Source organism: Aegilops tauschii, chromosome 4 (assembly GCF_002575655.3).
Source record: "Aegilops tauschii subsp. strangulata cultivar AL8/78 chromosome 4, Aet v6.0, whole genome shotgun sequence".
Lineage (NCBI taxonomy): Eukaryota > Viridiplantae > Streptophyta > Magnoliopsida > Poales > Poaceae > Aegilops > Aegilops tauschii.
In genome coordinates, this window is record NC_053038.3 from 10937307 (window position 1) to 10962482 (window position 25176).

Sequence of the window (25176 nt, forward strand, 5' to 3'; positions counted from 1 at the left end):
AACGGTTAAATAAACCGGTCATATGAATGATGTAAAATTGAGTAAACAAAGTTATCAATTTTTTTTAGAGATGTAACGTGAACTCTGGGCAAGTAGGGGGTAAAATGAAACTTTCCCTCTGAATGACGTATTCTCTCGCTGCTGCACGGTCGCCATGGGCAGCCGTCGGATCGAGCATCGACGTCCCAGGATTTTTCCCGCAACCGTCACGAACGGGGGCCCTTGAAGCGCGCAGCTGCACTGCTTCTCCGCGCGACACGTATCCACCCACCTCCCCATCTCCAACCGCCGATGTCGTCGTCGTCCCCGCGGCCGGCGACGCAGCGCCGGCGCCTCCACCCGGCCGCCTACCTCTCCGCGGCGGCCACCCTCCTGGCGCTCGTCGCCGCGGCCTTCTCCCGCGCCCTCGGCCCCCGCTTCCCCAGCCCGCCCGACGCCCGCCGCTGCCGCCCCGACCCCGATGGCTCCTGGTCCGCCGGCGTCTTCCTCGGCGACTCCCCGTTCGCCCTCAAGCCCATCGAACACGTACCTCAACGGCCCCAATTCCCCCCCTAGGCGCGTCGTCGTCGTCGCTCGTGGCGTTAATTCTGGCTTTCCGTGTGGTTCGCGTGCGTGCAGTGGGGAATCTCGGCGGACGCGGGCGCGGCGTGGCCGGTCGCGAACCCGGCGGTGACGTGCGCGGACGTGGCGCAGTCTGGATCCCCCAGCAGCTTCGTCGCCAGCCCCTTCCTCTTCCTCCAGGTTCGAACTACCAAACATTTGGACACCGAGAGGTGAAAGCAGCAGCAGTTGTTGTGAATTGTGATTCGTACCCTGCCGGCATCTCTCATGTGAATTTTGATAATTGCCATGATCGGTTCCTGTTCCTGTCCTGATGGATGTGAAGCTTAATTTTCCTCAGGGAGGTGGCATCTACATGTTTTTCGAGACGAAGAACCCCGTTACATCGCAGGGCGACATTGCCGCTGCCGTGAGCAAGGACGCCGGCGCGACATGGCAGCAGCTGGGCGTGGTGCTAGATGAGGAGTGGCATCTCTCGTACCCATACGTGTTCAGCTACAATAGCAAGGCAAATATCCCACTCACAGCTGCTTATTTGTAACCAACAAGTTCGTGTTCCAATCATTCTCACATGCACTTCTTTGCTTGCCCCCACTCCACAGGTCTACATGATGCCTGAAAGTAGTAAGAATGGAGATCTCCGGTTGTATCGTGCATTGGATTTCCCCCTTAAGTGGACACTGGAGAAGGTCCTTCTGGAGAAGCCACTTGTGGATTCAGTCATCATAAATTTCAGGGGTTCCTATTGGCTCATTGGGTCAGATTTAAGTTCTTATGGTGCGAAACAGAATGGAGAGCTCAGTATCTGGTATAGCAGCTCTCCTCTTGCCCCTTGGAATCCACACAGGCATAATACAATCGGTAGCATGGATAACGGGTCGAGTTTTAGAAATGGAGGCAGGCCCTTCGTTTATGACGGCGATCTCTATCGTATAGGCAAACAGAGTGGTGGTGTGTCTGGCCATAGTATTAAAGTGTTCAGAGTAGAAATCCTAACAGCAAATGAATACAAGGAAATTGAGGTCCCATTTGTCTTTGACAAGCCCCGCAAGGGTCGAAATGCATGGAACGGTGCACGATCCCATCACCTTGATGTTCAATGGCTTCCATCAAGTCAACTCTGGATTGGTGTAATGGATGGTGATAGAGTGTCTTCAAATGATTCAGTTCACCGCCTGACCATAGGGTACATGTTTTATGGAGTCACTCTGTTACTAGTTCTTCTGCTTGGTGGGCTTATTGGTGCAATTAGATGCACAATACCACTCAGATGGTGTGTTCCACATACTGAGAAACGGGATGACTTCTTCCATTCAAAGCAGCAGTTCTTTCTGAAGTATAAGCTAAGTTCGCTGTTTTCCAGTTTGAACAAGTTGGGTTCTCTTCTTGGTGGGAGAATCAACTACAGAACTTGGAAGGGACGAGTTTATGTTGTGCTAGTAATACTAGTCTTAATTTTTCTAACTTGTCTTGGAACTCACTGCATATATGGTGGCAATGGTGCTGAAGAGCCATATCCAATCAAGGGTAGGTACTCGCAGTTCACGCTGTTAACTATGACATACGATGCCCGGCTTTGGAATCTGAAGATGTTTGTGGAGCATTACTCCAAATGTGCATCAGTGAGGGAGATTGTGGTTATCTGGAATAAAGGCCGCCCCCCAGTGCAAAATGAATTGAAGTCAGCTGTTCCTGTCAGGGTCAGAGTTGAAGATAAGAACACTCTGAACAATAGATTCAACATGGATGAAAAAATTAAGACAAGAGCTGTTATGGAGCTCGATGATGATATCATGATGCCATGTGACGACTTAGAGCGTGGGTTCAAGGTATGGAGGGAGCACCCTGATAGGATTGTTGGGTACTACCCACGCCTTGCTGAAGGTACTCCACTGGAATACCGCAATGAGAGGTATGCTCGGCAACAAGGAGGTTATAACATGGTACTGACTGGAGCAGCATTCATGGATCATGGCTTGGCCTTTGAGAGGTATTGGAGCAAGAAGGCTGAGGTAGGAAGGAAGATGGTAGACAGTTTCTTCAATTGTGAGGATGTGCTTCTAAATTTCCTGTTTGCAAATGCAAGCTCAATGAGCACGGTGGAGTATGTAAAGCCAGCTTGGGCAATTGATATGTCTAAGTTTTCAGGAGTAGCCATTAGTCGAAACACACAAGCACATTATCATGTTAGGAGCAAATGCCTTGCTAAATTTTCAGAAGTCTATGGGAACTTAACTGCTAAAAGGTTATTTAGCAGTCGAGGTGATGGCTGGGATGTATAGTAACACAGATAACTGGATATTTTGTCTTGAGACTAGCATTGTCTGATTAGCTAAATTTTCAAGTTGGTAAAGCAGAGAGCTTAGTAGTTCAGGATGATTAGTGCAACACTGAAGTGACCGTTTGTGTACAGTTAAGTATATTATCCCCTTTCTATACGTCTCCATAGATAACATTTTTTATTGCATCTATGGTGGCATCTGTATAGATAGCTCGATACACTTTTTACCTTTTCAATTGTTAATCAGAACTGCATCGGGTTTGCAAACTGTAATTTGTCCCTGTCAGTGTGCATGCAACTGCTACCATGGTCCAGAACGAATGGTTTGTTTTTTCATTTCAGATTAACAGAGGTTATTTGAAATGTTTTATTTGTCATTTGCAGCCGCAAGTTGTATTGCATGAAGAATACTATTGAGAAAAAAAGGGTATTTCTGTGTCGAAATATCACACTCCATTCAGATTGGTATATATGTACTTCACATTTTCATGGCGTGAACCATGATCAATAACAATTATGAAGCAGAATCAGCTTCTTTTCCTACTACTTTTCCTTGGTAAATGAACCAAGAAGACTAAATCTACATTTATCAACTTCATCCAGAGGCCTCTTCGTCAAATTATGTATGCCACAGGTTTGATAATAATCAAACCATCAAGAATCAGGAAATGCCAACGCTTGAATCAAAACTTGCAGTTCTTCTTCAGGTAAACCACCACTTCTTGCTGCAACAAGTGCAGTAAAAGGGTCAATGTTTGATTCTCAATCTAAGAATTCTGCTGTAGTTTCAGGACAGATGAGATGTACAGTTATTAACTTACAATCAAGCAAAGGATGGCGCAGCCGGCAGCCCCAGGGAAGAGCGCGTACCAAAGTTGTAAATGGTGAAACTTCGGACCATCAATAAACAGGAGAGGCAAGCTCGCAGCTGCGGTTATCATAAAAAGAGGTGAGCTTAAAACATTTCTTTGCTGCATTTCGTAGCTGAAAAAATGAAGCCACGTATAAATAAGAGTTCAGTACGACAAATTCAGTATTTCTGTTGAGGGTTTACCTGGAGGGTGCGAAGAGCCTGTGATGGTCATGAATGCTATGGATGCAGAAAGAGCTGCACCCCTTGCTAGCCATCCGGGCCCGAACAAGGAAAGGGCTAGCACACCGATGGCCGCACAACCGATCTGAGCGACGAACATGTTATATTTCTGCAAGAATTTCCACCTGAGAGTGTTAGTATTGGTTATCCAGATCTCTCTTTTCACTGTAAGGCACATGAAAAAACTAGTATAACATAGCCTTTTACTACACTGAAAATTTCAGGAATCATCACAATTTATGGTCTGTTGATGACTTAAAGACATCAATTAAAGTGGGCCGAGACTTCTCCTCGGTTCAAACTTCAAAGTGTTCTACATATGCTTGGCACCAACTATGCCAACTGCTTATCAGCTTGTGGATGGAAATTCTGTAGTTACGGGTATATACTATTCTACCAACTATATATGGGAGAAGGATACTATGTGGTTAGAAACGGTTAGATGCATTATGCACATAGATTTTCTTTGAAGCTAATCAGGGTACTAGGTCATTGTAAATCTGCCCTAGGTTAGGTTGTTCGTAGCTGTGTGTGATATATATATAAATAAAAAATTGGTGTTGACTAGTAAGGGAGGAACCTTGGCAGGTGGTGAGTCTGGAGCTGTGAAGAGCACGGCGCAGACGGCCCCAAGTGGTGCAATTGTCAATGACACTCCCTTGAAGGCCATCATTTGGTCTATTCTTCCCAGCACTGCCATTGCCAAGAATGCGCCTGCATCATCATGATTTTAACATGAGGAAAACATGTCAAACTGGAGGCCATATTTCGTGATGAAATATTATTTGGTAGTACTCATGAAACTCCATGGCTTTGAAAATAAAGATGTTTTAAAAAGAGCTCAAACGGTTTGCAAATCGTGTGGCAGGTGCCGTTGCACAGAGGAAATCCATCCATCCAGCTACACCTATCTGACGCTAGCGGGAAGGGGAGGGCATGAAGATCCGGAAAGACCGGCCAGGGGCAAAGAAGATGGAGGCTTAGGAACTCGGGCGGACTCACCGGCGGAGGGCCAGAGGACGTCGCTGGCGCTGACGCCGCGGGGCGACGCCGGCGTGACATTGGCCGCTGACGCCGCCGCCGTCGCGACGACGTGGAGGTCTCGCCTCCTCGTCCTCATGGCGTCGCCGGTGGTGGTCTTGCGCGAGAGGAGATGCGCCTGCCCGCCGCCGCCGCCATTGGCGTGCAGGAGGAAGACAGGTGAAGAGGAGGGCGCGTGGGACGCCGCTGCCAGACACCGTGACCCTGCTCCTGCCAAGATACTGCTGCAGCCAATGCCGGGCAGCTTCAGCAGTGCCATGGTTTTGTCCCTCTCTCCCTCTACTCTTCTTCCTGGTTGGTTCCCCTCTCTCTCTCTCTCTCTCTCTCTCTCTCCCCGATCGAGAAGGACAAGGTATTTAAACGAGTAAGATAAGGTGCGAGAGGAGGAGGATGGGGTCGATGGATGGCCTCTTGGGTGCGCGAGGAGAGGGGTAGCGAGCGAGAGACTAGTGAGGAGGGAGAGAGGGGGGGTCTCGACTCTCGACCGGCTTAGCTCTTCGGCGGCGTGGAGAGTCAGTCTCAGTCGCTGCCGTGGAGGGTGGAGCCTAGCTAGCTAGCTACCAAGAAATGGCGGGATATATATGTAGTGTCATGCGTGCGCGCGCTTTATGCTTATCTTATTCCAAGTGGATCTCTCTGGGGCTGAGTACGCCGCCGATTGGATCGCCGGGAAGGAAGCTCTGGGATCCGCTGGCCGGTACTTGCTTGGCTGTTCCTTGGTCATCGCTCTCCGCCAACGGATTCCATGCATATTGCTAACCGTCCTCCTTCAGCGGCGGCACATTTCCACGTGCGGTGCGCTTCGCATCGGCCTGCCGAAATGAAATCCAGGTGGCTTTTATCCTGGATTTACTCTGAATCTCAAGATGCCGGGTCAGTTTGTTCGTTGAATGGTCAGTCGGAGAACGTTCCCAGAGAAATACTGGTACAACGAAAGCGCCCTTCTCAGCTAGCTCGAGCTCATATGGGCTCGAGTGGACAGTAAAATCAGAAAACATATTCAAAAAATTCTGATTCTTTTTTTGCGGCAACATTTGAACATTTGACAAATGTCTTCAATGCTGGCAAGTTTTCATCGCGAAATAACGTTCGTGGAGGCTGTGGCAGAAATAAAACAAAACCAACATTCTAAAATAGCATTTTTGGAGCATCTCTTTTCTTTTTTTATTTTTTGCCACGATTTACATGAATGTCATTTTACGATGAAATTTTGCAGGCATTTAAAACATTTGTCAAATGTTGCCACAAAGAAAAATCAGAATTTTTTGATATTTTTTCTTTTGATTTTACTGTTCACCCGAACTCATATGGGCTCGAGCTCAGTTTATCCACTTCCCTTCTAATAAGTCTGTTTATTATATATATTTTACCGAGTGATAAATTTGGGTGGCCGGTTAAGGTCTCTACATTTCTTGCACGCACTATTGACGGGGAAACATCCGATGATACCATGTCACAAAATTCAAATTTACGTGTTACAGAAAATTCTGAAAAAATTCTCAATGTTGACAAGACAGATGTCTGCTATCCCTAAAGAATTCAGATTCACAATCGAAATACACATTGAGAAATGAAAAAGACAAATCCAGCATGAATAGTGTCATAGAAAGACAAATGCAAACATGACACTGTTCACATGTGGATTTGACTTTCGATCTGAATTTTTTTTTAGGGATTGCAGACATTGGACAATTTTTTTTTCAGATTTTTTTGACACATCAAAATTTAAGTTTTGAAACATGGTATCATGTGATATCTTCCCCACTATCATTTCAAAAATATCTTCCCCACTATTGATCTATCGTACAAGCAAAGGCAGATTACCGCACGCTGATGGAAAAAACATGTGCCAAGCTCTACTACTCTGTCGTTGCATTATTGCATCTGCAACAGAGATGTGGTGATGGCATTCGTTGGCTGCCAAGCCGAACATGCGCATTCTACCTTTGTTTTTTTAAAACCATACTATTATATGCCAGCAGTTTACCATTTTAAATTTGATAAGAGTGCATTATTTTTATAATACTAGGTAAACTTGTTGACTAGTACAATTTGCATGTGCAGTTTCGGGTACCCAGAGCCTGTCTCCTATAGACTATGGTTTCAAAGAACCTAATTAAAGCGGTAAACCACTGGAAGAAAAGGAATATTGAACAGCAGAAGCAGCAGTGTCAACCCCAAGAGGGCGGCTCTTGGCACCAATCAAAGATGAAGCCACTGTTGGCTGCTGTACCACCCCGACCCAGTAAACAAGTCCACAAGTCGTCCACGTCCCGTTTACATCGTACCCCGGCGGCGTCGGTCACCGTTGGTTCGCACGCGCTTGGGACTAAAGACATCTCCAGCCGTTTGGTCCCCAAGGCTCTGACATAGCGTCTCCTGAGGCTAACTGGTGATAATTTCGCCGTGGGGCGTTCGGCTTCTCAACGCCGCCCCAAGTTGGCACCTAGACCCCATTTTTCAAACGCAAATTTTGCTCAAATTCAAAGAAAATGACTCGATTTTGGACGAATTTTACGTGGTTTTATTCATATTTGTACAAATTTAAAGATGTACATAAAAACTTAAAAAAACTACGCCGCCGCCGCCGCCGCCGCACCGAGCCTAGTTCATGCCGAGGAGCTTGTAGAAGGCGGTGTCGTCGTCGCCGTCTTCGTCCTACACGCCGTCGTCCTTGCTGCAACCCTGCCCTGGATCGCCGTTGCGGACGGGTTGGTCGGCGCCGGCGCCTCCTCCTCGTCGTTGCCGCCGCGGCTGCGCCGACGCTCCGGCGTCTCCTGGGGCTCGGTCTTGACGGGGGCGAGCGGTGTCGTGCCGGAGGAGCGGGAGCCGGAGGACGAGGAGCTCGTGGCCACCATGCACCTCGGTAGCCACGAGCTCCTGCTCCGGCGCGAGAACGACGCCGCCGGGTACTCCAACGCGGCTCATTGCCGCTCTCGATGTGCTCGAGAACGGCGTGGAGTGTGCGCCCGGGGACGCCCCACCACTGACGGCGGCCGTCGGAGTTGTGGCGCTCCCTTGGCACCGGAGCACCGTTGGTGGAGGTGAGCTGGTTGGCGTGGCGGCGCTAGAAATACGCCGTCCACAGAGGTAGGTTGTCGGGGGAGTACCTCGGTTGCTGCCGCGCTTCCTCCGGCAAGGACACCCAGATCCGCGCGATCTCGCCGCGGCGTTGCCGCGTCAGAGGGCGGCGAGGGCACGGGGACGCCTCCGGCGCTGAGCCTCCAAGCGCCCGACACGCGCATGTAGGGCGGCGCAGGGTAGTTGGCCTCGTGGAGAACGCGCGTCTCCCACTTGTGCACATGGCGGCGGCCGAAGCCGTTATCCGTCGCCGGGGAACCTCTCGGCCGTGGGCCGGACTTGAGGGTGAAGGAGAGAGGACGAGAGCAAGCGCGGCGAAGGACAGAAGGTGGTTGGCGACGAGAGAGAGATGGTTGTGGCGAGGCGAGTGTGCGGCCAGTGGCGACGAAGGCGACTTTTATAGCGGCGAGGGGGCGGCAGCAGTGCGGACGCGTGGCGGGAAAGGGTGGGACGCGCGGCGGCTCGCCTTCACTGTGCTGCCGTGATCAATGGAAGGCTGACCGGCGGCAGCCTTGGCATTGATTCGCGCGGGAGGCGATGAGATGAGGACGATGATGCTAGTCGCAGACTCGGCGAGCCCACGGGGTGGGAATCTGGCGCGGGAAGTTTTGGCACCATTTTTCTTTCCCCCGGCGCCGCCGGTCGGCCCCCAGCGCGCTGGGTTTGGCCTGGGTCCGCCGACGCCGATTTCGGTCCTAACCGGCGAAATTTGGGCTCCTGGAGGCGCAACTGGACCTTTTTTTGGAGCCGGCGATAAAAAAGGGGCCTAAGGGGTCTGTTGGGGAGGGGGGGAGGGGGGGAGTGGAGATGCTCTAAATCCCAGTTACGCTAGCTTTGTGGTTCGATTCCACAACAGAAAAGTAATTCGAGTAGGTAACGGCGTATCGCATCAACTTGGACATGGACACTGTGAGAGCTAGAGACTCGTTGTATGTTTTTGAAATTTTCAGAAAAGATTGCACCTTCCCAAACTATACTTGATTTACTTTTTCTCCGCGTTTTTCTTCTTTTGGCGGGGTGAAAAGGAGTATTATTTCATAATTAGTAACAGTCAAGAGGCAAGATTTTCTTGATACATGAGACCGTCTATGTAGCCAAATAGTTGTGCTGCATTCAGTACGGCTATAACTTATCAAACAATCTGCTACTCTATTTTAATTCTCGTGTAACTTATGAGGAATAAACTCCCAAACAACCAGTAAAGCTTTAATCTCCAACGCTAGGTGATCGAGCGGTCAAAAGAGTCTTCGACTAAGACATATAAGACTGTCGCGTGTGCAAAACTCGACGCCGAGGACGAGGGACCCCCCTCCCCCTTTCGGTTCGGTGTTGGGGCAATTGCATGCTCAAAATCTTTATCTACATGGTGGTTTTTACCCAGGTTCAGGCCACGTGAAAAGCGTAAAACCTTGCATCCTGCTAGATTGTACTGCTGGATGTGATGAACTGGAAGTTACAGCGATGAACTTTTCATGTCGGGGCTTGCCGGGCCAAAGAAAGTGCACTTGCGCGTGGGCATAAAACTCTCAGGGAGTGGAACCCTTATCTACGTATCCTGGGCCTCCTTTTATACTCATAAGGGGTTACCACAATTGCTACCGCATTAAATGCGGGGCTATGTGTCTCCGTACCCCATTGCTGGGGTCGAATGTCTGTATTGTCATGGCAGGCTCTACTGACATAACCCTTTCACCGCGACACATCGCTGGCGAGGTGCCGCGTGCACAGTATAAAGGGGTGGTGATTCACCTCAAGTGCCACCTAAACCTATAGGAAGCGTGCACTCTGCTTGATAGCTCGCCCTGCGCCAGCGTAGGCCGCCACAGTCCTATACTTAGCCCCACCACTATAGCCCTGCATTAGTCAGGTGCTGACTGGTCGTTATCGGGAGGCAAACCTCTTCCAGGATAATATTGGCCTTGACATTTTCAATGGTGTCAGAGCACTCTTCCTCAAGTGTGATGGTCTTGTCGATGAGTGTCTTCACGAAGATTTGCCTCTTGTGGGTTTTCACAAAGATCTGCATGTTAAGGTGAAGCCTTGACAAAGATCTGCATACCACAATGTTGTCGTGAGGCATAAAAGGGAAGAGTTCATGGAGGCCCATTCAAAGCGGTGGCCGCCTAAATAAACACATGTTAAGCACTAGCCGTTCTGACGTAAATCAGCGAGGGGCCAAAAAGAAAAACTGTCATTCTGATGTAAACCACCTAGGGGAAAAAGGGAAAACGTCACATATATTGTACACTACCTGAACATGTGTCAAAATTTTAGACCCTACAAAATACAAAAAAAGAAGAAACAAGTGTGAGACAAAAGTTAGAGGAAAAAAGAAGAGATCATGAAGACACATTCTTAGCGGTGGCTGTCCAAATAAACATGTGTCGTACTGTCTACTGATGTAAATCACCGATAGGGCAAAAAACCGGACAGGCAAAAAGAAAAAAAAAAGAGAAAGCTAATTTGGGTTCCGTTAGAACTTATCAAATGGCTTCTCAGCTAAAAAAATTGCACAAATCTAGAAGGTTCTCCCCTATTTGATGTAAAATACTTTTAGATTTTTCTGGTAATTTTTCCTTATTTTTCTGAATTTTCTGGAAGTACTGTTCACAAAACACTGTTCAAATGTGATGATTGCTGGCAACACAATTATTATATACGCATAATTACTGTTCAAAAGTAACTATTGCTCGCAACACAAAGTACTATTCATTCAGGTACTATTCATGTCCACACGTAATTACTGTCCAAATGTAATCACTGTTTGCAACACAAATTATTGTTCATTCAGAGAATGTTCACTCTGACACGTGTCAATTTCACAGAGCCCTAAAAAATGTAATAACTATTCACAATGCAAATTATTGTTCATTTGAGCACTGTTCACTCTGCCACATGTCAATTTCACGGATCCCCCAAAAGAATCCAAAAAAGGAGGGTGCCCCTAGTTTAGTCGGAGGGGCAAAAGTGAAAAGAAAACAAAAAAGAAAAGAAAGAGGAAGCTAATTTGGGTTGCGTTTGTTTTTCAAGCTCATCGAATGGTGTCTCAGCTCAAATTTTTTGCAAAAGTCTAGAAGGGTCTCTCATCTTTGATGTAAAATATTTTTCAGATTTTTTGTGTAAGTTGTCCTGATTGTTCTGAATTTTGACTATATCTTTTGTTGGAAGTACTGTTCACAACACTGTTCGAATGTGATGCCTGTTCGCAGCATTGTTGTCCACGCGTAATTACTGTCCAAATTGTCCAAAATGTAATTATTTCTCGCAACACGAATTACTACTATTCATTCCGGTACTATTCATGTCCACGCAATCACTACTCACAACACAAATTATTGTTCATTCAGTGACTGTTCAAACTGACACGTGTTAATTCTGCAGAGCTGTCGAAAAAGCGTATATTAATCACTATTCGCAACGCAAATTATACTGTCATTCGCTCACTGTTCACTCCGTGACATGTCAATTTCGCGGAGCCTGGTTTATACTCCCTTCGTCCGAAAAAGTTTGTCCCTCAAATGGATGTATGTAGCATCAAGTTAATGTTAGATACATCCATTTGAGCCATTTAAGGGACAAGCTTTTCTGGACGGAGGGAATATGAGCTGATAGCAGACATTAATTGTGTGAAACTTGGCACATAGTAGCTCCTCCATTACACAATGGATCTTAGATCGCTCACAATTCTGGAGTACTTGACAGCCATGCATGACGAACTGCACACGATCAGGCAAGTAAAAGCGCTAATTTATTATCAGCAGCAGTTCAGGACTACTATTACAAAGAGGGAGGTAGCTAGCCGCAGGCCGCCGGGCTGAAGGAGGTGAGCCGGCGGGTGTTGGTCCAGGACTGCTCGTACACCACAACGATGTAGGGCGCGGCCCTGCCGGAGCCGTCCGCCACGTCGACGAGGAGGCGGTAGTTCATCCCGGAGACGACCTGCTGCTCGCCGCGCGTCACCCGGCCGAACCTCAGCCCGCGGTCGCCCGCCACCAGGCCCGCGTGCCGCGCCACTGCCCACCCGCCGAGCTCCTGGATGCGCGCGTCCTCCACGTCCGGGATGGGGAACCACCCGCCTGGCATCCCGACGGCCTCCGCGCCGCCGCGGCCGGTGGCTGCGACCGCGAGGGCCGTGGTGGCGAGGAGGAGGGCGAGCAGAAGCAGGGGTCTCGCCGCCATGGTCCGTCGAATCGGGGGGCCTTGGATGGAGATATCGGTGGGGATAGGGAATGGTGTGTGACTGCGTGCTGGGAGGGGTCTCGGTTGCCATGATCTATCTGTTGGAACTTGGAAGTAGTCGCGTGGCGCGCATGCACATGCACATGAACCTGCAGGTGAAGGTGAAGCTGTGTGTGTTTCTGTACGCCAGTGGCCCAACACTTTGTGGTTGTCTTCCCTTTATTTCCGTCTTCAAGAATGCGTTTGGTTGCCTGCATCGTTTTTTTTTACTTTGCATACTTGTCCTAGTTGGGTCTGGCTGAGCATATGCATGTAAAAAACCAACATCTGCATGTTGATTGGATGCATCTCCCTTAGCCTGCTTGTGCTAAAATGAAAGGCCCGCTGTTTGGTTGTAGACTTGTTTGATAGGAAACACAAGCCGGTTGTTTGATTACATCCAGGACAGTTGTGTGGTAACCTCCTTATCGATGTGGTGATGTTACCAAAGGCACATATGAACTAGTAAGAACTAAACTAGGAGCACCAGAACAAAGTTAGGCACAAACACAAATCTTAACCATGCATCGCAAGTTTTAAACCAACATAGTACGATAAGTTTTAAACGAAACCCAAGTCTTAAACCAAGAACCAACAAGGAACGGGCAACAGGAGCTCAGACGGTCGCGGCGAAGGCGTTGTCGTGCTCCTTGCACTTGGTGACCACCTCCACGCCCTCGTCGTTGTAGACGATCACCTTCATGGTGTCGGGGGTCAGTAGCTTGAACGTCAGCATGTACCCGATCATGGTCTGGTGAACGGCGGCGAAGGTGGCCGAACCCTGATTAAGGCTGACCCTGCCGTTGATCACCCTCACCGTCACCCTCCATGCGTAGCCGGTGTTCGTCTTGAGCTTGAACTCTGTAGGGATGGCGGGGAAGTACTTCGTGAAGTCCAGAGGCAATGGCAGACTCTCCGGCTTTGGAGCAAGGATAACCTTGCAGAAGTGGTTTGATCCCGACTCCTGATGGTAGTGGCCATAGTTCCTCCGCTTGGGACTTGGGTGATCCTGCACCAGCACTTTGACGAATGGAGGCACAACCTCCTTGCCCTTCTCCAATGGTGGCACGACATCCTTGCCCTTCTCCAATGGTGGCACGACATCTTTGCCCTTGTCCATCTGCATTATGAACAACACACAGTTTAATGGTCAACATTTATTCATATCGGCCTAACGCTCCTATATTAACCCACCCTACTAACCCAGCACTGCACTCAAACCCCCTGTGTTTCACCACCTCTCCTCTTCCACCTCTATGTTTCGCCACCTCTCCCTCGCCATGAGCTCCAACTCCAACCCCAACCCTTCCCCTAGGGCATTGGATAGAGGGCCTTCTACCTTGGGTGCTTGCTCGGTGACCGCAGCTCGAACTTCAGCATCATCGATGACATGCACATGGAGGCCGATGTTGTGATGAAGAAGGCTACGCCGGACAAGCTGAGGACACTGATTCTGGACCCAGCCAAGGGCGCAATGTCAGTGGACATCCTGCGCTGGGCCATGAATCAGGCAGACTCTGGCGACGCTGGACAACGGGCAAGATGGGCCAAGTACAATCAGTACAAGGCACCTCAAGACCAGCGTGCCGCGGCGTACTGGAGTAGCACATTTGGGTCGCCGGAGGCCGACAACGACGAGGTGCAGATGGTGGCCAGGGCGTCGGCGGCATGCGACCGTGCAAGACCCTTCGTTCTTGATGAAGACGATGAGAAGAAAAGAAGATGGCTACCCCCCCCCCCTACTCGACGCGACTCCAGGGTCGCTGCGGCTAGACAAGAAAGTTTGTACCCCAATTCCCACCACCGATGTAATTGAAAAATAACCTATGAACCCTAGTAGCCATTGATGCAGAATCGATTGATGGCAATCCTCCACCCCCAATGTGTTCAATCCCCTCTCTAACTCTTCAATCGCGTGCTCTAATCTAATCTAGCCCGAGTAGAAAGTAGTGAATCTACAGAGAGGACGAGAACTTACCGCCATGGCCGATGCGCTCCGGTGGAGGTCTGCAGTCGCTCCAGTGGTTGTCGCCGTCTTGGATCGATTCACACTAGAGCTCTGGTGGTCGCGGCCGTCGCCGCTGCCGGTGTGAGTGGGGAAGAGGGGAAAGACCGATGAGGAAGGGAGGTGTGGGTAATTTATGACAACGCATCTGCGACTTCTCGGGACCGCACCCACGCGTGCACGCACCCACGCCCACGTGCCTAGGGTTGCATCGCGCGGGCCTTGCTCCACAAAAATGGCCGATTTGAGCGTTCCTCTGGATGCAGGCCTAGAGGTGCTTTAATATTCGTACTATGCAGGCCCAACAATGAATGCGGGTAACAAACGGGCCATTTTCTTCCCGCGCGGGCCTGTCTGAGGTATATGCAGCCTACCAAACGCGCGGGCCATTTTCTATTAGGGCATCTACAACGGCAACCCGCAAAAATCCTCCCGCATGCGTTCGCGAACATGGATGCGGGAGGTCGACATCCAATGCTAGACACATACATTTCAAACTCCTTTTCAATAAACTGCATGAAATTCATGCAAACACGGCCGGATTTTGTGCAAACATGACAGATTTCATACAAACCGTACGGGAACAGTTATATTTTGGACATATTTTCAATTAAAAAGCTAAAACTATGTGCACATACGGTCGCGTGGAGCTCCACTCCCACGACATGGATACACTACACTAGTCTATGGCTGACCGCGGCTTGTCTTCCCCATGTCCGACAGCCCGGAATAACCGGACAGCCGGGATCCCCGGAGGCATGCTCTTCCCCCATATCTTCCCTATGTCCGGCCGCACCACTCATCGGAGCGGCAAAGATGGTGCTTCAACCACAGGGGAAGGGTGCTTCTATGGAACTCAGGCGGGTGCCCAGGATGGTCTGAGATAAAGGAGAACTGGCCGGGTATCAGGCGGTGGCCTTCCTGGGACCCAAGCGGAAGCAGCTTCCCGTGTTCTACTTCTCCTCGATGATGGCAGTGGGCGCGGACGTGCGGGCCGCCACCTCGTCCGTGTCTGCGCGACCATATTCTTTCCTGTGTGCATGGCGCGGCTACACGTGCGTCGACGGCTAATGGCGCGGTCGTAGGCACTGGATGCGGCGATGCCCGTGCAGCTCGCCACTCCTCATCGAGTTGGCCTGGAGCGGTGACTTGCTGAACCACGCGACGGCTTGGGGCGGCAACTTTCTCCTTCGGGTGAGGCACGGGAGGCGGAGCAGCGAGCTGCCTCGCTCGTATCCGGCGGGCTCGGCGAGCCACCCAGCCGGCTTGTATGCCGGAGAACTGCTTTTCAGAAGCCATCGTGAGAGTGGTGAATGAGAAGATTTTGGGAGCGACGGAGGGGTGTGGCTCTTGCCCGGCGTCTGCCATCGTTTAAATAGAGGGCGGACGGGAGGAGCTCGGCCGGAGTTGCATTTAATGTCGGCCCGCTCCTGGACGGACGTGTGGCCAGAGTAGGTTTCTTGGCTTCCACGCGGTGTTAATGGAGGCGTATGAATGCGGGCGAGGAGGCGTGTTCAGCCGGGCGTGCAGCGGGTGGCGCCCTCGGCCGACGCGTCGCTTCAATGGCGGAGGCAGTGAGAGGTCTCGTCCTCGCTGAGTCGTCTTCAATGCGGAGCGGCGCGCTCTACAACGGCATGATTGTGGGCAGCTGGCGCCAGGTGGGAGCGCGCTCGGGAAAGGGAAGGTTGGGCCAGGGCGGTTAGAAGCAGGCTTGGGAGCGGTCCGGACTCCCTCAAATCTCCCTCACTTTTGTCTCCAATTTGTGGGAGAAATAGCATCTGGGCTGCTCTAGGGATCAATACAGGTCGGTGTTGGATGGCTTCCGCGGTCCGGATAGCGCAGTCCAAATGGTTGCGGAAGGTTTAAGGATTTGCCTTGGAGATGCCCTTATACGTCATAAAAAAATGGTTTGCGAAAAAAGGCACAAAAAATACTTTTTTGGTACAAAATGTGACGTCTCTAACAACAGCCCGATGACGGGGCACCAAATAGGGCACTACTGCTCCAACAGCTGCCCTAAAATAGGGCAGCCGCACGGCACCCACATCACAGTTTGTTCCTTATACTTTACATACGACATAAACAAAATATGGCTATAATTTAAACTTTGCAAGATCTCCATACACATCAAACAACAACATATCAAATCCAACTTCAAATCCTCATGTCGAATTCAATTGCAATCACAAACATAGTGAATCACCACACCAACAAAGTACATATAAACATTATATAAATATACATAGAACATATCCGCAATTTTCACTTCCTCCTAGCCACTTGTGCTTTATCCTCTATTTCCTTCATCTTCAAGAGCCTTCTCTCCTCGGTATATTCGTTTCTTGCAATGACGATGTCTTCCATGCCTTCTTTTACATCAATATCCGGCCTTTGTTCGCTTTTCTTTGGCATTTTTATTTTCATATGGCCTTTTCGGCTTAGACACCGAGTTAGGACTAGGGCTCCTTTTCCCTTCCTCCGCGCTTGATGCATTGTCGTCATCATCATGCACGCCCGAACTCTTTCGCTTGTTTGGAGTTTCATATAATTGCTAGTTCTTCTATTTCTATTCATTCTCAAGCTTTGTCCTACAATGGTGCAAAGTAAACGAGCTTCCGTTTCTTCTTCTTTTCCCCATTCTTTCCTTGACCGCGAAACAATGCTTAAGCCATGTTGAGCTACAGTTAAGAGGAAGCATAAATGAGAAACAGAAGCATGATCTGTATACTACAATTGAGAGCAAGCATGATGTATGTACTACAATAAAGAGCAAGCATGATTACCCTATGTCATTGTTGGTACCACTTGGATTCATGCGCTCGACATTTTCAAGCAATCAGACCACTTTTAACAATCCGCGGATATCATGGACCATCGGTGTCGGAGTGATGCGGCCGATCCATCATATCCACTTGCGTTATGTGCATCGAAGAACTCCTTCATAAGTGCCCAATATGTGCTCATTGGTTGATCGGTTCCGATGGACGCATCAAGAGATATCATCTTCCAAGCCAAACATAACAATATGTCTTCCTCGTTTGTGTAGTTTCCGAGTCTTCCCCTAGGTGTAGCATCAAAAAAAAAAAAAAACTCATCGTCCTTGTCAAAACCATCCTCATCATATTGTGATTCAAACTCTTGTGATGAGATATCTTGATAGACAAAATCTTCATTTGCAGCATTTGTATATTGCAAGGAAGTATCATCATCAGCACTACATGCCCATAATTAGACAGAGGAACACATCACTTCTCAATTGCATTCAACTTGACGACAAAAAATTGAGGGAAGACGAACAATTTTTTTCACCTTTGAGCCGTAACGTCGAACGCGTCGTGCGCGCCGGCGATGGTGGACACGGGTGTCGACGGTTCATCCACCGTATCCGGCGGGGGAAGGGGAGGAGCTACCGTAACAACAGCGGCGGCTACCGCAACAGCAACAACATGCGTGTGTGCGCTTTTTTACTCCACTGTATCCACTTGGAGAGTCGCTGCCGTGGAGCCTAGCTAGAAACGGCGAGATACTGACTGTCATGCGTGCACACTCTTTTTTTACGTATGTAGAGCAACTTCAACGGTCTGACCAAACGGACCCATGTTTTGTCCGTTTTTTATTCATTTGGATCAGCTGCCTGCTCGTTGTCTGTTGGGTCGGCTGTGCGTCCAATGCAGACGCATTTTCGTGGTTGGTTTGCTGTGTTTTTTTCAAACATATGAAAAATTAGCCCTAGCTCACAGATCTAAACAAAGTACAAATATCTCATAGTTTCACAACCAAATAAATATTTCATAGTTTACAAGCCAAATAAAAATTAAATTGTCTCAAATACATTTAAAAAAAGATAGCTGATACATCTATTTGTTGCCAACATGAACCCACATATACTCAACCAAATCATCTCGTAGCTGAATTTTAGTTTCCCAGTCACACATTTAATGATGAAATTCGATGAACTGTGCAAACGTTGCCGCTCCTTCATGCTCAGGCACAACATTATCACCCTGAAACTGAAATCCTTGGTCACAGATACGCTCCGGGCGCTCATCCTCTATGATCATATTGTGCATGATCACACAAGCAGTCATCACCTTTCACAACTTCTTGGTTCTCCAAGTTCTAACAGGATACCGAACGATGCCCCATCTAGATTGCAGAACACCAAAGACACGCTCCATATCCTTCCTAGCACTCTCTTGCTCTTGGGAAAATCTCTTCCTCTTCTCTCCCGCAGGGTTGGGGATTATATTCACAAGAGTAGTCCACTGAGAATAGATGTCGTCAGCTAGGTAGTATCCTTTGCTGTAGTGGTGGCCATTGATCTCAACATTGACCTCTGGGCAGTTGCCTTTTGCAAGCCTTGCAAACAGCACAGAGCATTGAAGCACGTTGATGTCGTTGTGAGGTCCGGCCATGCCGAAGAAAGAGTGCCAAATCCAGAGATATTGCGAGGCCACAGCCTCAAGTATGATAGTGCAAGCTTTCACATGGCCCATATACTGCCCATGCCAAGTAGAAGGGCAATTCTTCCACTCCCAATGCATACAATCTATGCTACCAAGCATCTCCGGAAAGCCCCGGCTGGCATTCATCGCCAACAATCGGGTTGTATCTGCAGCATTTGGCTCTCTCAAGTACTCCGGGCCAAACACTGCTATCACGGCCTTGCAGAACCTGTACATGGAGTTTAGGCACGTCAAATCGCTCATTCGGTCATATTTATCAATGAGATCACCGGGAACTCCGTATCCAAGCATCCAAATAGCCGTCGTGCATTTTTTTTATAAGAGAAGCCAATCTTTCCCAGGGAATCCTCCTTGCACTCGAAATACTTATCGTACCCCACCACCCCCTCCCGGATACGGTTGAACACATGCCTAGCCATACGGAAAATGGCGACGAAATAGGTGGTGTTTGAAGAGCGGGTTGGGGGTCTCGAAGTAGTCCTTCCAGAGTAGGAAATGGCCGCTCTCTCGATTGCGATTCAACGCCGGAGTGTGCCCCGGGATCGAGCCCCTGAACATTGGCCGCTGCCTACTAAGGTGGCCACAAGCTCCTCATCGTCCGATGAAGAATCATCCGAGTCACAAAATGAAATTGTGGAAAAAGAACTCGTCGGCGGAGTCCATTGGTACCTTGCGGGCAAACCGTCGAACGGCTTGCGGGCGTGGTGGAAGAAGCTGGCCCGTGAAGAACCTCGCGCCTTTCGTGGACCAGGTAGCAGGCCTGTCGGCGACCGGCGAGCGTGCGGGCGTCCGGTGAGCGAGCTCCCCCACGCTTGGGTACTACAGGCGGCAGGGGTGGGGGTGGTGGTGGCAGCGACATCGGGGGTGCTGCGGCGGTGGTAGGGCGAAGCGGTGGCGACGTGCTTGGGGGTGGGGGTGTGCGTGAGGATGGCTGGGCGGCGGTGGCGAAACTGCCCGGCGGCGGCGGCAAGGAAGGGGGGGTGTGTGCTGGCTGCCGATGGGAGGAAGATGGAATGGCCATGTGCCACCGACTGGCGGGCCAGGGGCAGGAGTAGGCGGGTGTCGCGCGCGTCCGTTTCGTGCCGCGCGCTTCCAAATTTGGGCCTGGAACATGGGGCGGACAAAAAGCGGACGCGCGTCCCGTTGGGTCGGTGTGTTGGAGTTGCTCTTATTCCAAGTGGATCTCTCTGAGTCTGAGTAGGCTGCCGATTGGATCGCCGGGAAGGAAGGTTTGCAATCCGCAGACTTTTTCACTATTCTGACCTTATGAGGAAACTTTAGCACAAAATAAACTCCATACAAAACTATTTCACGATATGACCCTTTTCAGAAACGCCACAGCCGTGGCGTTGCTGCACTATATGAAAACGCCAGACCAGTCAGCGTTGCTGGCCTGATTGACACGCTACGTGGCAGGGCAGAAAAACGCCAAAGTATGTTGTGTTGCTGGAAACGCTAAGGGGGCTGGCGTTGCTGCCCAAACATGAATTGGCGTTTTAACTAGCTTGTTCACATTTGTCACTTATTTATGAAGTGAAGCAACGCCGGCTAGTTCAGCGTTTCCAAATAGAGAAGAAACGCCACGGTTTGTGGCGTTATCAAAAGAGTCGGATCGTGAAATAGTTTTATGTATGAAGTTCATTTTCTGCTAAAGTTTTCTGAAAATGTCAAAATAGTGAAAATAGCCAGGATCCGTTTAAATTTGAACTAAAACCACCGCAAGTAAATCGGAATGGAGGGAGTACTTGCTTGGTCATCGCTCTCTGCCAACGGATTCCATATGTTTTTTTCTGTGCGAAAACGGATTCCATATGCTTAACTAAATCGCTAACCGTCCGCCAGTAGCGGCATATTTCCACGTGCGGTACGCATGGGCCAATTCAGATGACAATCCAGGTGGTTTTTAATCCTCGATTTATACTCTTGAAAATGGTGACTGCCGGGCCAGATTGTTCGTTAAATGGCGAGTCAGAGAACGTTCCTAAACAGCTCCAGAAAAAAAAAGACGTTTCTAAGGAAATGGTACCTCTATTGCTGCAAAAAACGTCTTACATTTAGGTGTACAGAGGATGCGTATATTTATACAGAGCGATAATATTTGGGTGGCCGACAGATTGTCTCTGCATTTCTTGCACTATATGTTGAAGTAAAGACTGATTACCGCAGTATGATGTGGTTAGGTTTGTGGTGATATTTTGGCATGTGCCAAGCTCAAGCTCTAGTACTATTCTGTCGTTGCATTATTGGTTGCGTCTGCAACAGAGATGTGGGATGGCATCGCTGCCTGCCAGTGCCAAGCCCAGCCTGCGCATTGTACCTTTCTTTTTTATTTTATCAATAAACCATGCACGCGGTTTAACTTTTTAATTTGATATAAGAGTGCATTATTGTTTTTATATACCAGGTAAGCTGTTGACTAGAACAATTTGCATGTGCAATTTCGGGTACCCAAAGCCTGACTGGCCCCTATAGCCTCAATCAAAGAACCTAATTAAAGCGGTGGCCATTCAAACTCGACGGTCCGTCCAAGCGACCCACTTTGAACAACAGAAGCAGCACAGTGTCAACCCCAGGAGGGCGGCTCTTGGTGCCAATCAAAGATCCAGCCACTGTTTGCTTGCTGTGCCTGCCACCCAGTAAACAAGTCCACAAGTCGTCGACATCCCGTTTACATCGTACCCTGGCGTGCGAGCAACGCCGTCGGTCAGGGTTGGTTCGCACGCAAGTAATTCCAGTATAGTGAACGGCGTATCACATCAACTTGGAAATGAAACATGTGAGAGCTGGAAACTCGTTGCGTGTTTTTCTAATTTTCCGAAAAGATGTGCACCTTTCCAAACTATAAGACACACTTGATTTTATTTTTCATGTTCTCCATTGTACAGTCTCGACAAGACGACAACGGTTTTCACGTTCTTCATTGCCCGGGCTTCACTACTTAATCTCGCCCCTCCTTGGCTCTCTAGTTTCTGGCTGTCTCGTCGGGAATCTTCGTTCGACGGCTCCTGGAGCTGCGTTCTAGGGGTTTGTTCGGGAGCACCTGTTCTCCTTCGATGCCCCCTCTGGCTTTGATGTTCCGGTCGCTCCGGCTATCCCCTTTCCCTCGGTTCGACCGATGCAACCTCTGGTTGCTCACTGGAGCGCTCAAATTCTGGATTGGCTCACCTTGAGCCGATTTTCGCGTCTTCCCCTATGGCGATTTCATCTTTCAAAGACATCAGAAACAACTACAAAGATATAGTGATCAAGCGTCCGGAGATACAATGATCATCCACTTACAAGCAGCATAAAATAAAAAGAAACCGAGGGGAAACAACCCCATGTAGCAGATACATGATGCAATCAAGACATTGCACGTGCCAAAGACACCACAAGTAACTACCAACACAAACTTGAGCTTGATCCGTCGAGGTCTTCGTCCGCCGAAGCGGTCTCACCAAACAAGCAACATTGATCTTGTGGGAGACACCAAAGTAAAAGGAGTAAGCCCTAGTCCACTCCCGAATGATGAAAACCTGGGTACAATGACAGTCGTCTTCGTCGCCGAAAAGGCTACAACCTTCTTGTCCCGGATTGAAAGAATGTAGCACCGTCGGTAGTCGGAGTGGTTCCGCAATAACCCGAATGAACACATGGCAATAAGGTTATCAGGGAGGGACACCAACAATGAACAATCCACATTGCACCACATGAGACTTGTCGTTGCAATGGCATGGCCATGCAGAAAACGCGCATTCAGGAAAAGAATGTGAAACAAATAGACATGATGAGATAGGTCGACACCGCCACACAGTCCTCAAGAACAAAGTTGCCATCGACATCCGCCAGCACATACCAACTAGATAACCACCCTTGTGGTCCAAGGACGATGTCTTCATGAAGGGGAAAGTGTCGTAGCGCCACCGTCGCCCCCAAGAATGACCAAGGCTTTTGCCTAGATGCATGGGAGGATCGGTAGCGGGGGGGGGGGGGGGAGGGTTACCTCAACGAGGCCCCAGGCCTCCTAGGAGAGGTCGGGGCGTCGTCGTTGTTGTGGCCACCTTTGGGTTGAAGAGGTGAGCACCATAGAAGCAGCTAGCACAAGGTGCAGTGGTGGAGCATTGGGTTGACCATCTTGGGTCATGGCCCATCCTTCCCTTTTATTTTTCTTTGTCACACTACGGAAAATGGCCTACTATGTGTGTTGAATTGTTCCATTCTTAGTTCTTGTGCAGAATTGACCCCTTGGTATTGTTGGTGTCCCATTATTAGTTGTTGTATTGAATTGGCCCACGCTTAGTATTGTTGCATGATCCGCGCACTCACAAAGTGATGATGGAGCAAGAAAGGGGAATCAATGGGGAAGAGGGGAGGCGAAAACAGAGCACATGCATGGAGAGAGGTCCCAACAGGAGAAGTTTGACATAGGTTTGCATTCCTCGTTTTCATCCATTCTGGCTGCATCTTGACGTGCGCAGTAGAAATAGAAACATATTTTTTCAATGCCAGAATTTACCACTCTTATTACTTTGTGGTAAGCCACAAAAGTGTGGCGAATAAATTCACCACAAATAGTGTGTCAAGGTATGGAAAAAGTGCATGCCTTTGACAAGTAGGGCATGGTGCTAAGAAAGTGTGGCATGTCACAACCGTGGGACAGTGAAACAAACAATAGTCACTGATATGTCTCCAACGTATCTATAATTTTTGATTGCTCCATGCTATTATATATTCTGTTTTGGATGTTTAATGGGATTTATTATACACTTTTATATTATTTTTGGGACTAACCTATTAACCCAAGGCCCAGTGCAAATTGCTGTTTTTTTGCCTATTTTACTGTTTCGCACAAAATGAATATCAAACGGAGTCCAAACGGAATGAAACCTTCGGGAGCGTGATTTTTGGAACAAACGTGATCCAGAGGACTTGGAGTGGACGTTAAGACATCAACGAGGAGGCCATGAGGCAGGGAGGCGCGCCCCCCACCCTCGTGGGCCCCTCGTGGCTCCACCGACCTACTTCTTCCTCCTATATATTCCTACGTACCCCGAAACCATCCAGGAGCACCACGAAACCCTATTTCCACCGCCGCAACCTTCTGTACCCGTGAGATCCCATCTTGGGGCCTTTTCCGGCGCTCCACCGGAGGGGGAATCGATCACGGAGGGCTTCTACATTGCTACCTCTTGAGCACTGCGTTGGTTTTTCCCTTGAAGAGGAAAGGGTGATGCAGTAAAGTAGCGTAAGTATTTCCCTCAGTTTTTGAGAACCAAGGTATCAATCCAGTAGGAGACCACGCTCAAGTCCCACACACCTACACAAACAAATAAGAACCTTGCAACCAACGCGATAAAGGGGTTGTCAATCCCTTCACGGCCACTTGCAAAAGTGAGATCTGATAGAGATGATAAGATAATATTTTTGGTATTTTTAAGATAAAGATAAAAAGTAAAGATTGCAAAATAAACGGCGCCAGAAATAGCTTGTTGACGGGAGATTAATATGATGGGAAATAGACCCGGGGGCCATAGGTTTCACTAGTGTCTTCTCTCAAGATAACATAAGTATTACGGTGGGTGAACAAATTACTGTCGAGCAATTGATAGAATTGACCATAGTTATGAGAATATCTAGGTATGATCATGTATATAGGCATCACGTCCGTGACAAGTAGACCGACTCCTGCCTGCATCTACTACTATTACTCCACACATCGACCGCTATCCAGCATGCATCTAGAGTATTAAGTTCATAAGAACGGAGTAACGCTTTAAGCAAGATGTCATGATGTAGAGGGATAAACTCATGCAATATGATATAAACCCCATCTTTTTATCCTCGATGGCAACAATACAATACGTGTCATTTCCCCTACTGTCACTGGGATCGAGCACCGCAAGATTGAACCCAAAGCTAAGCACTTCTCCCATTGCAAGAAAGATCAATCTAGTAGCCAAACCAAACTAATAATTCGAAGAGACTTGCAAAGATAACCAATCATACATAAAAGAATTCAGAGAAGATTCAAATATTGTTCATAGATAATCTTGATCATAAACCCACAATTCATCGGATCTCGACAAACACACCGCAAAAAAAGATTACATCGAATAGATCTCCAAGAGAATCGAGGAGAACTTTGTATTGGGATCCAAAGAGAGAGAAGAAGCCATCTAGCTAATAACTATGGACCCGAAGGTCTAAGGTAAACTACTCACACATTATCGGAGAAGCTATGGTGTTGATGTAGAAGCCCTTCGTGATCAATGCCCCCTCTGGCGGAGCACCGGAAAAGGCCCCAAGATGGGATCTCACGGGTACAGAAGGTTGCGGCGGTGGAAATTGGGTTTTGGCTCCTCTGCTGATGGTTTGGGGGTACGTAGGTATATATAGGAGGAAGAAGTAGGTCGGTGGAGCCACGAGGGGCCCACGAGGGTGGAGGGCGCGC

General features: G+C 48.9%; 4 protein-coding genes and 1 long non-coding RNA gene across 5 annotated transcripts; 2 read left to right on the plus strand and 3 right to left on the minus strand.

The window, feature by feature from the left end:
• The first annotated feature begins 170 nt into the window (after nt 1-170).
• Nucleotides 171-3115, plus strand: LOC109754193 (glucosamine inositolphosphorylceramide transferase 1). The gene is made up of 4 exons (XM_020313403.3): nt 171-525; nt 619-741; nt 902-1069; nt 1164-3115. Exons 1-4 carry the CDS (start codon nt 292-294, stop codon nt 2841-2843), a joined length of 2205 nt encoding a protein of 734 aa, XP_020168992.3. The 5' UTR covers nt 171-291; the 3' UTR covers nt 2844-3115.
• A 157-nt stretch (nt 3116-3272) lies between these two features.
• Nucleotides 3273-5522, minus strand: LOC109755115 (uncharacterized). Its single transcript, XM_020314289.4, has 5 exons — nt 4938-5522; nt 4516-4649; nt 3897-4044; nt 3664-3770; nt 3273-3567 (listed from the first exon to the last, which is right to left on the minus strand). The coding sequence occupies exons 1-5, from the start codon at nt 5233-5235 to the stop codon at nt 3526-3528; spliced, it is 729 nt and encodes a 242-aa protein (XP_020169878.1). The 5' UTR covers nt 5236-5522; the 3' UTR covers nt 3273-3525.
• On the plus strand, nt 4527-5344 carry LOC141021152 (uncharacterized). Its single transcript, XR_012181173.1, has 2 exons — nt 4527-4723; nt 4804-5344. It is a non-coding gene; the product is annotated as an uncharacterized lncRNA (long non-coding RNA).
• Nucleotides 5523-11679: 6157 nt separating the features above from the next.
• On the minus strand, nt 11680-12332 carry LOC109764665 (cysteine proteinase inhibitor 8-like). Its single transcript, XM_020323490.4, has one exon. The coding sequence runs from the start codon at nt 12234-12236 to the stop codon at nt 11853-11855; it is 384 nt and encodes a 127-aa protein (XP_020179079.1). The 5' UTR covers nt 12237-12332; the 3' UTR covers nt 11680-11852.
• Nucleotides 12333-18374: 6042 nt separating this feature from the next.
• On the minus strand, nt 18375-18989 carry LOC109764385 (uncharacterized). The gene has a single exon (XM_020323240.1). The coding sequence runs from the start codon at nt 18987-18989 to the stop codon at nt 18375-18377; it is 615 nt and encodes a 204-aa protein (XP_020178829.1).
• Nucleotides 18990-25176: the final 6187 nt, after the last annotated feature.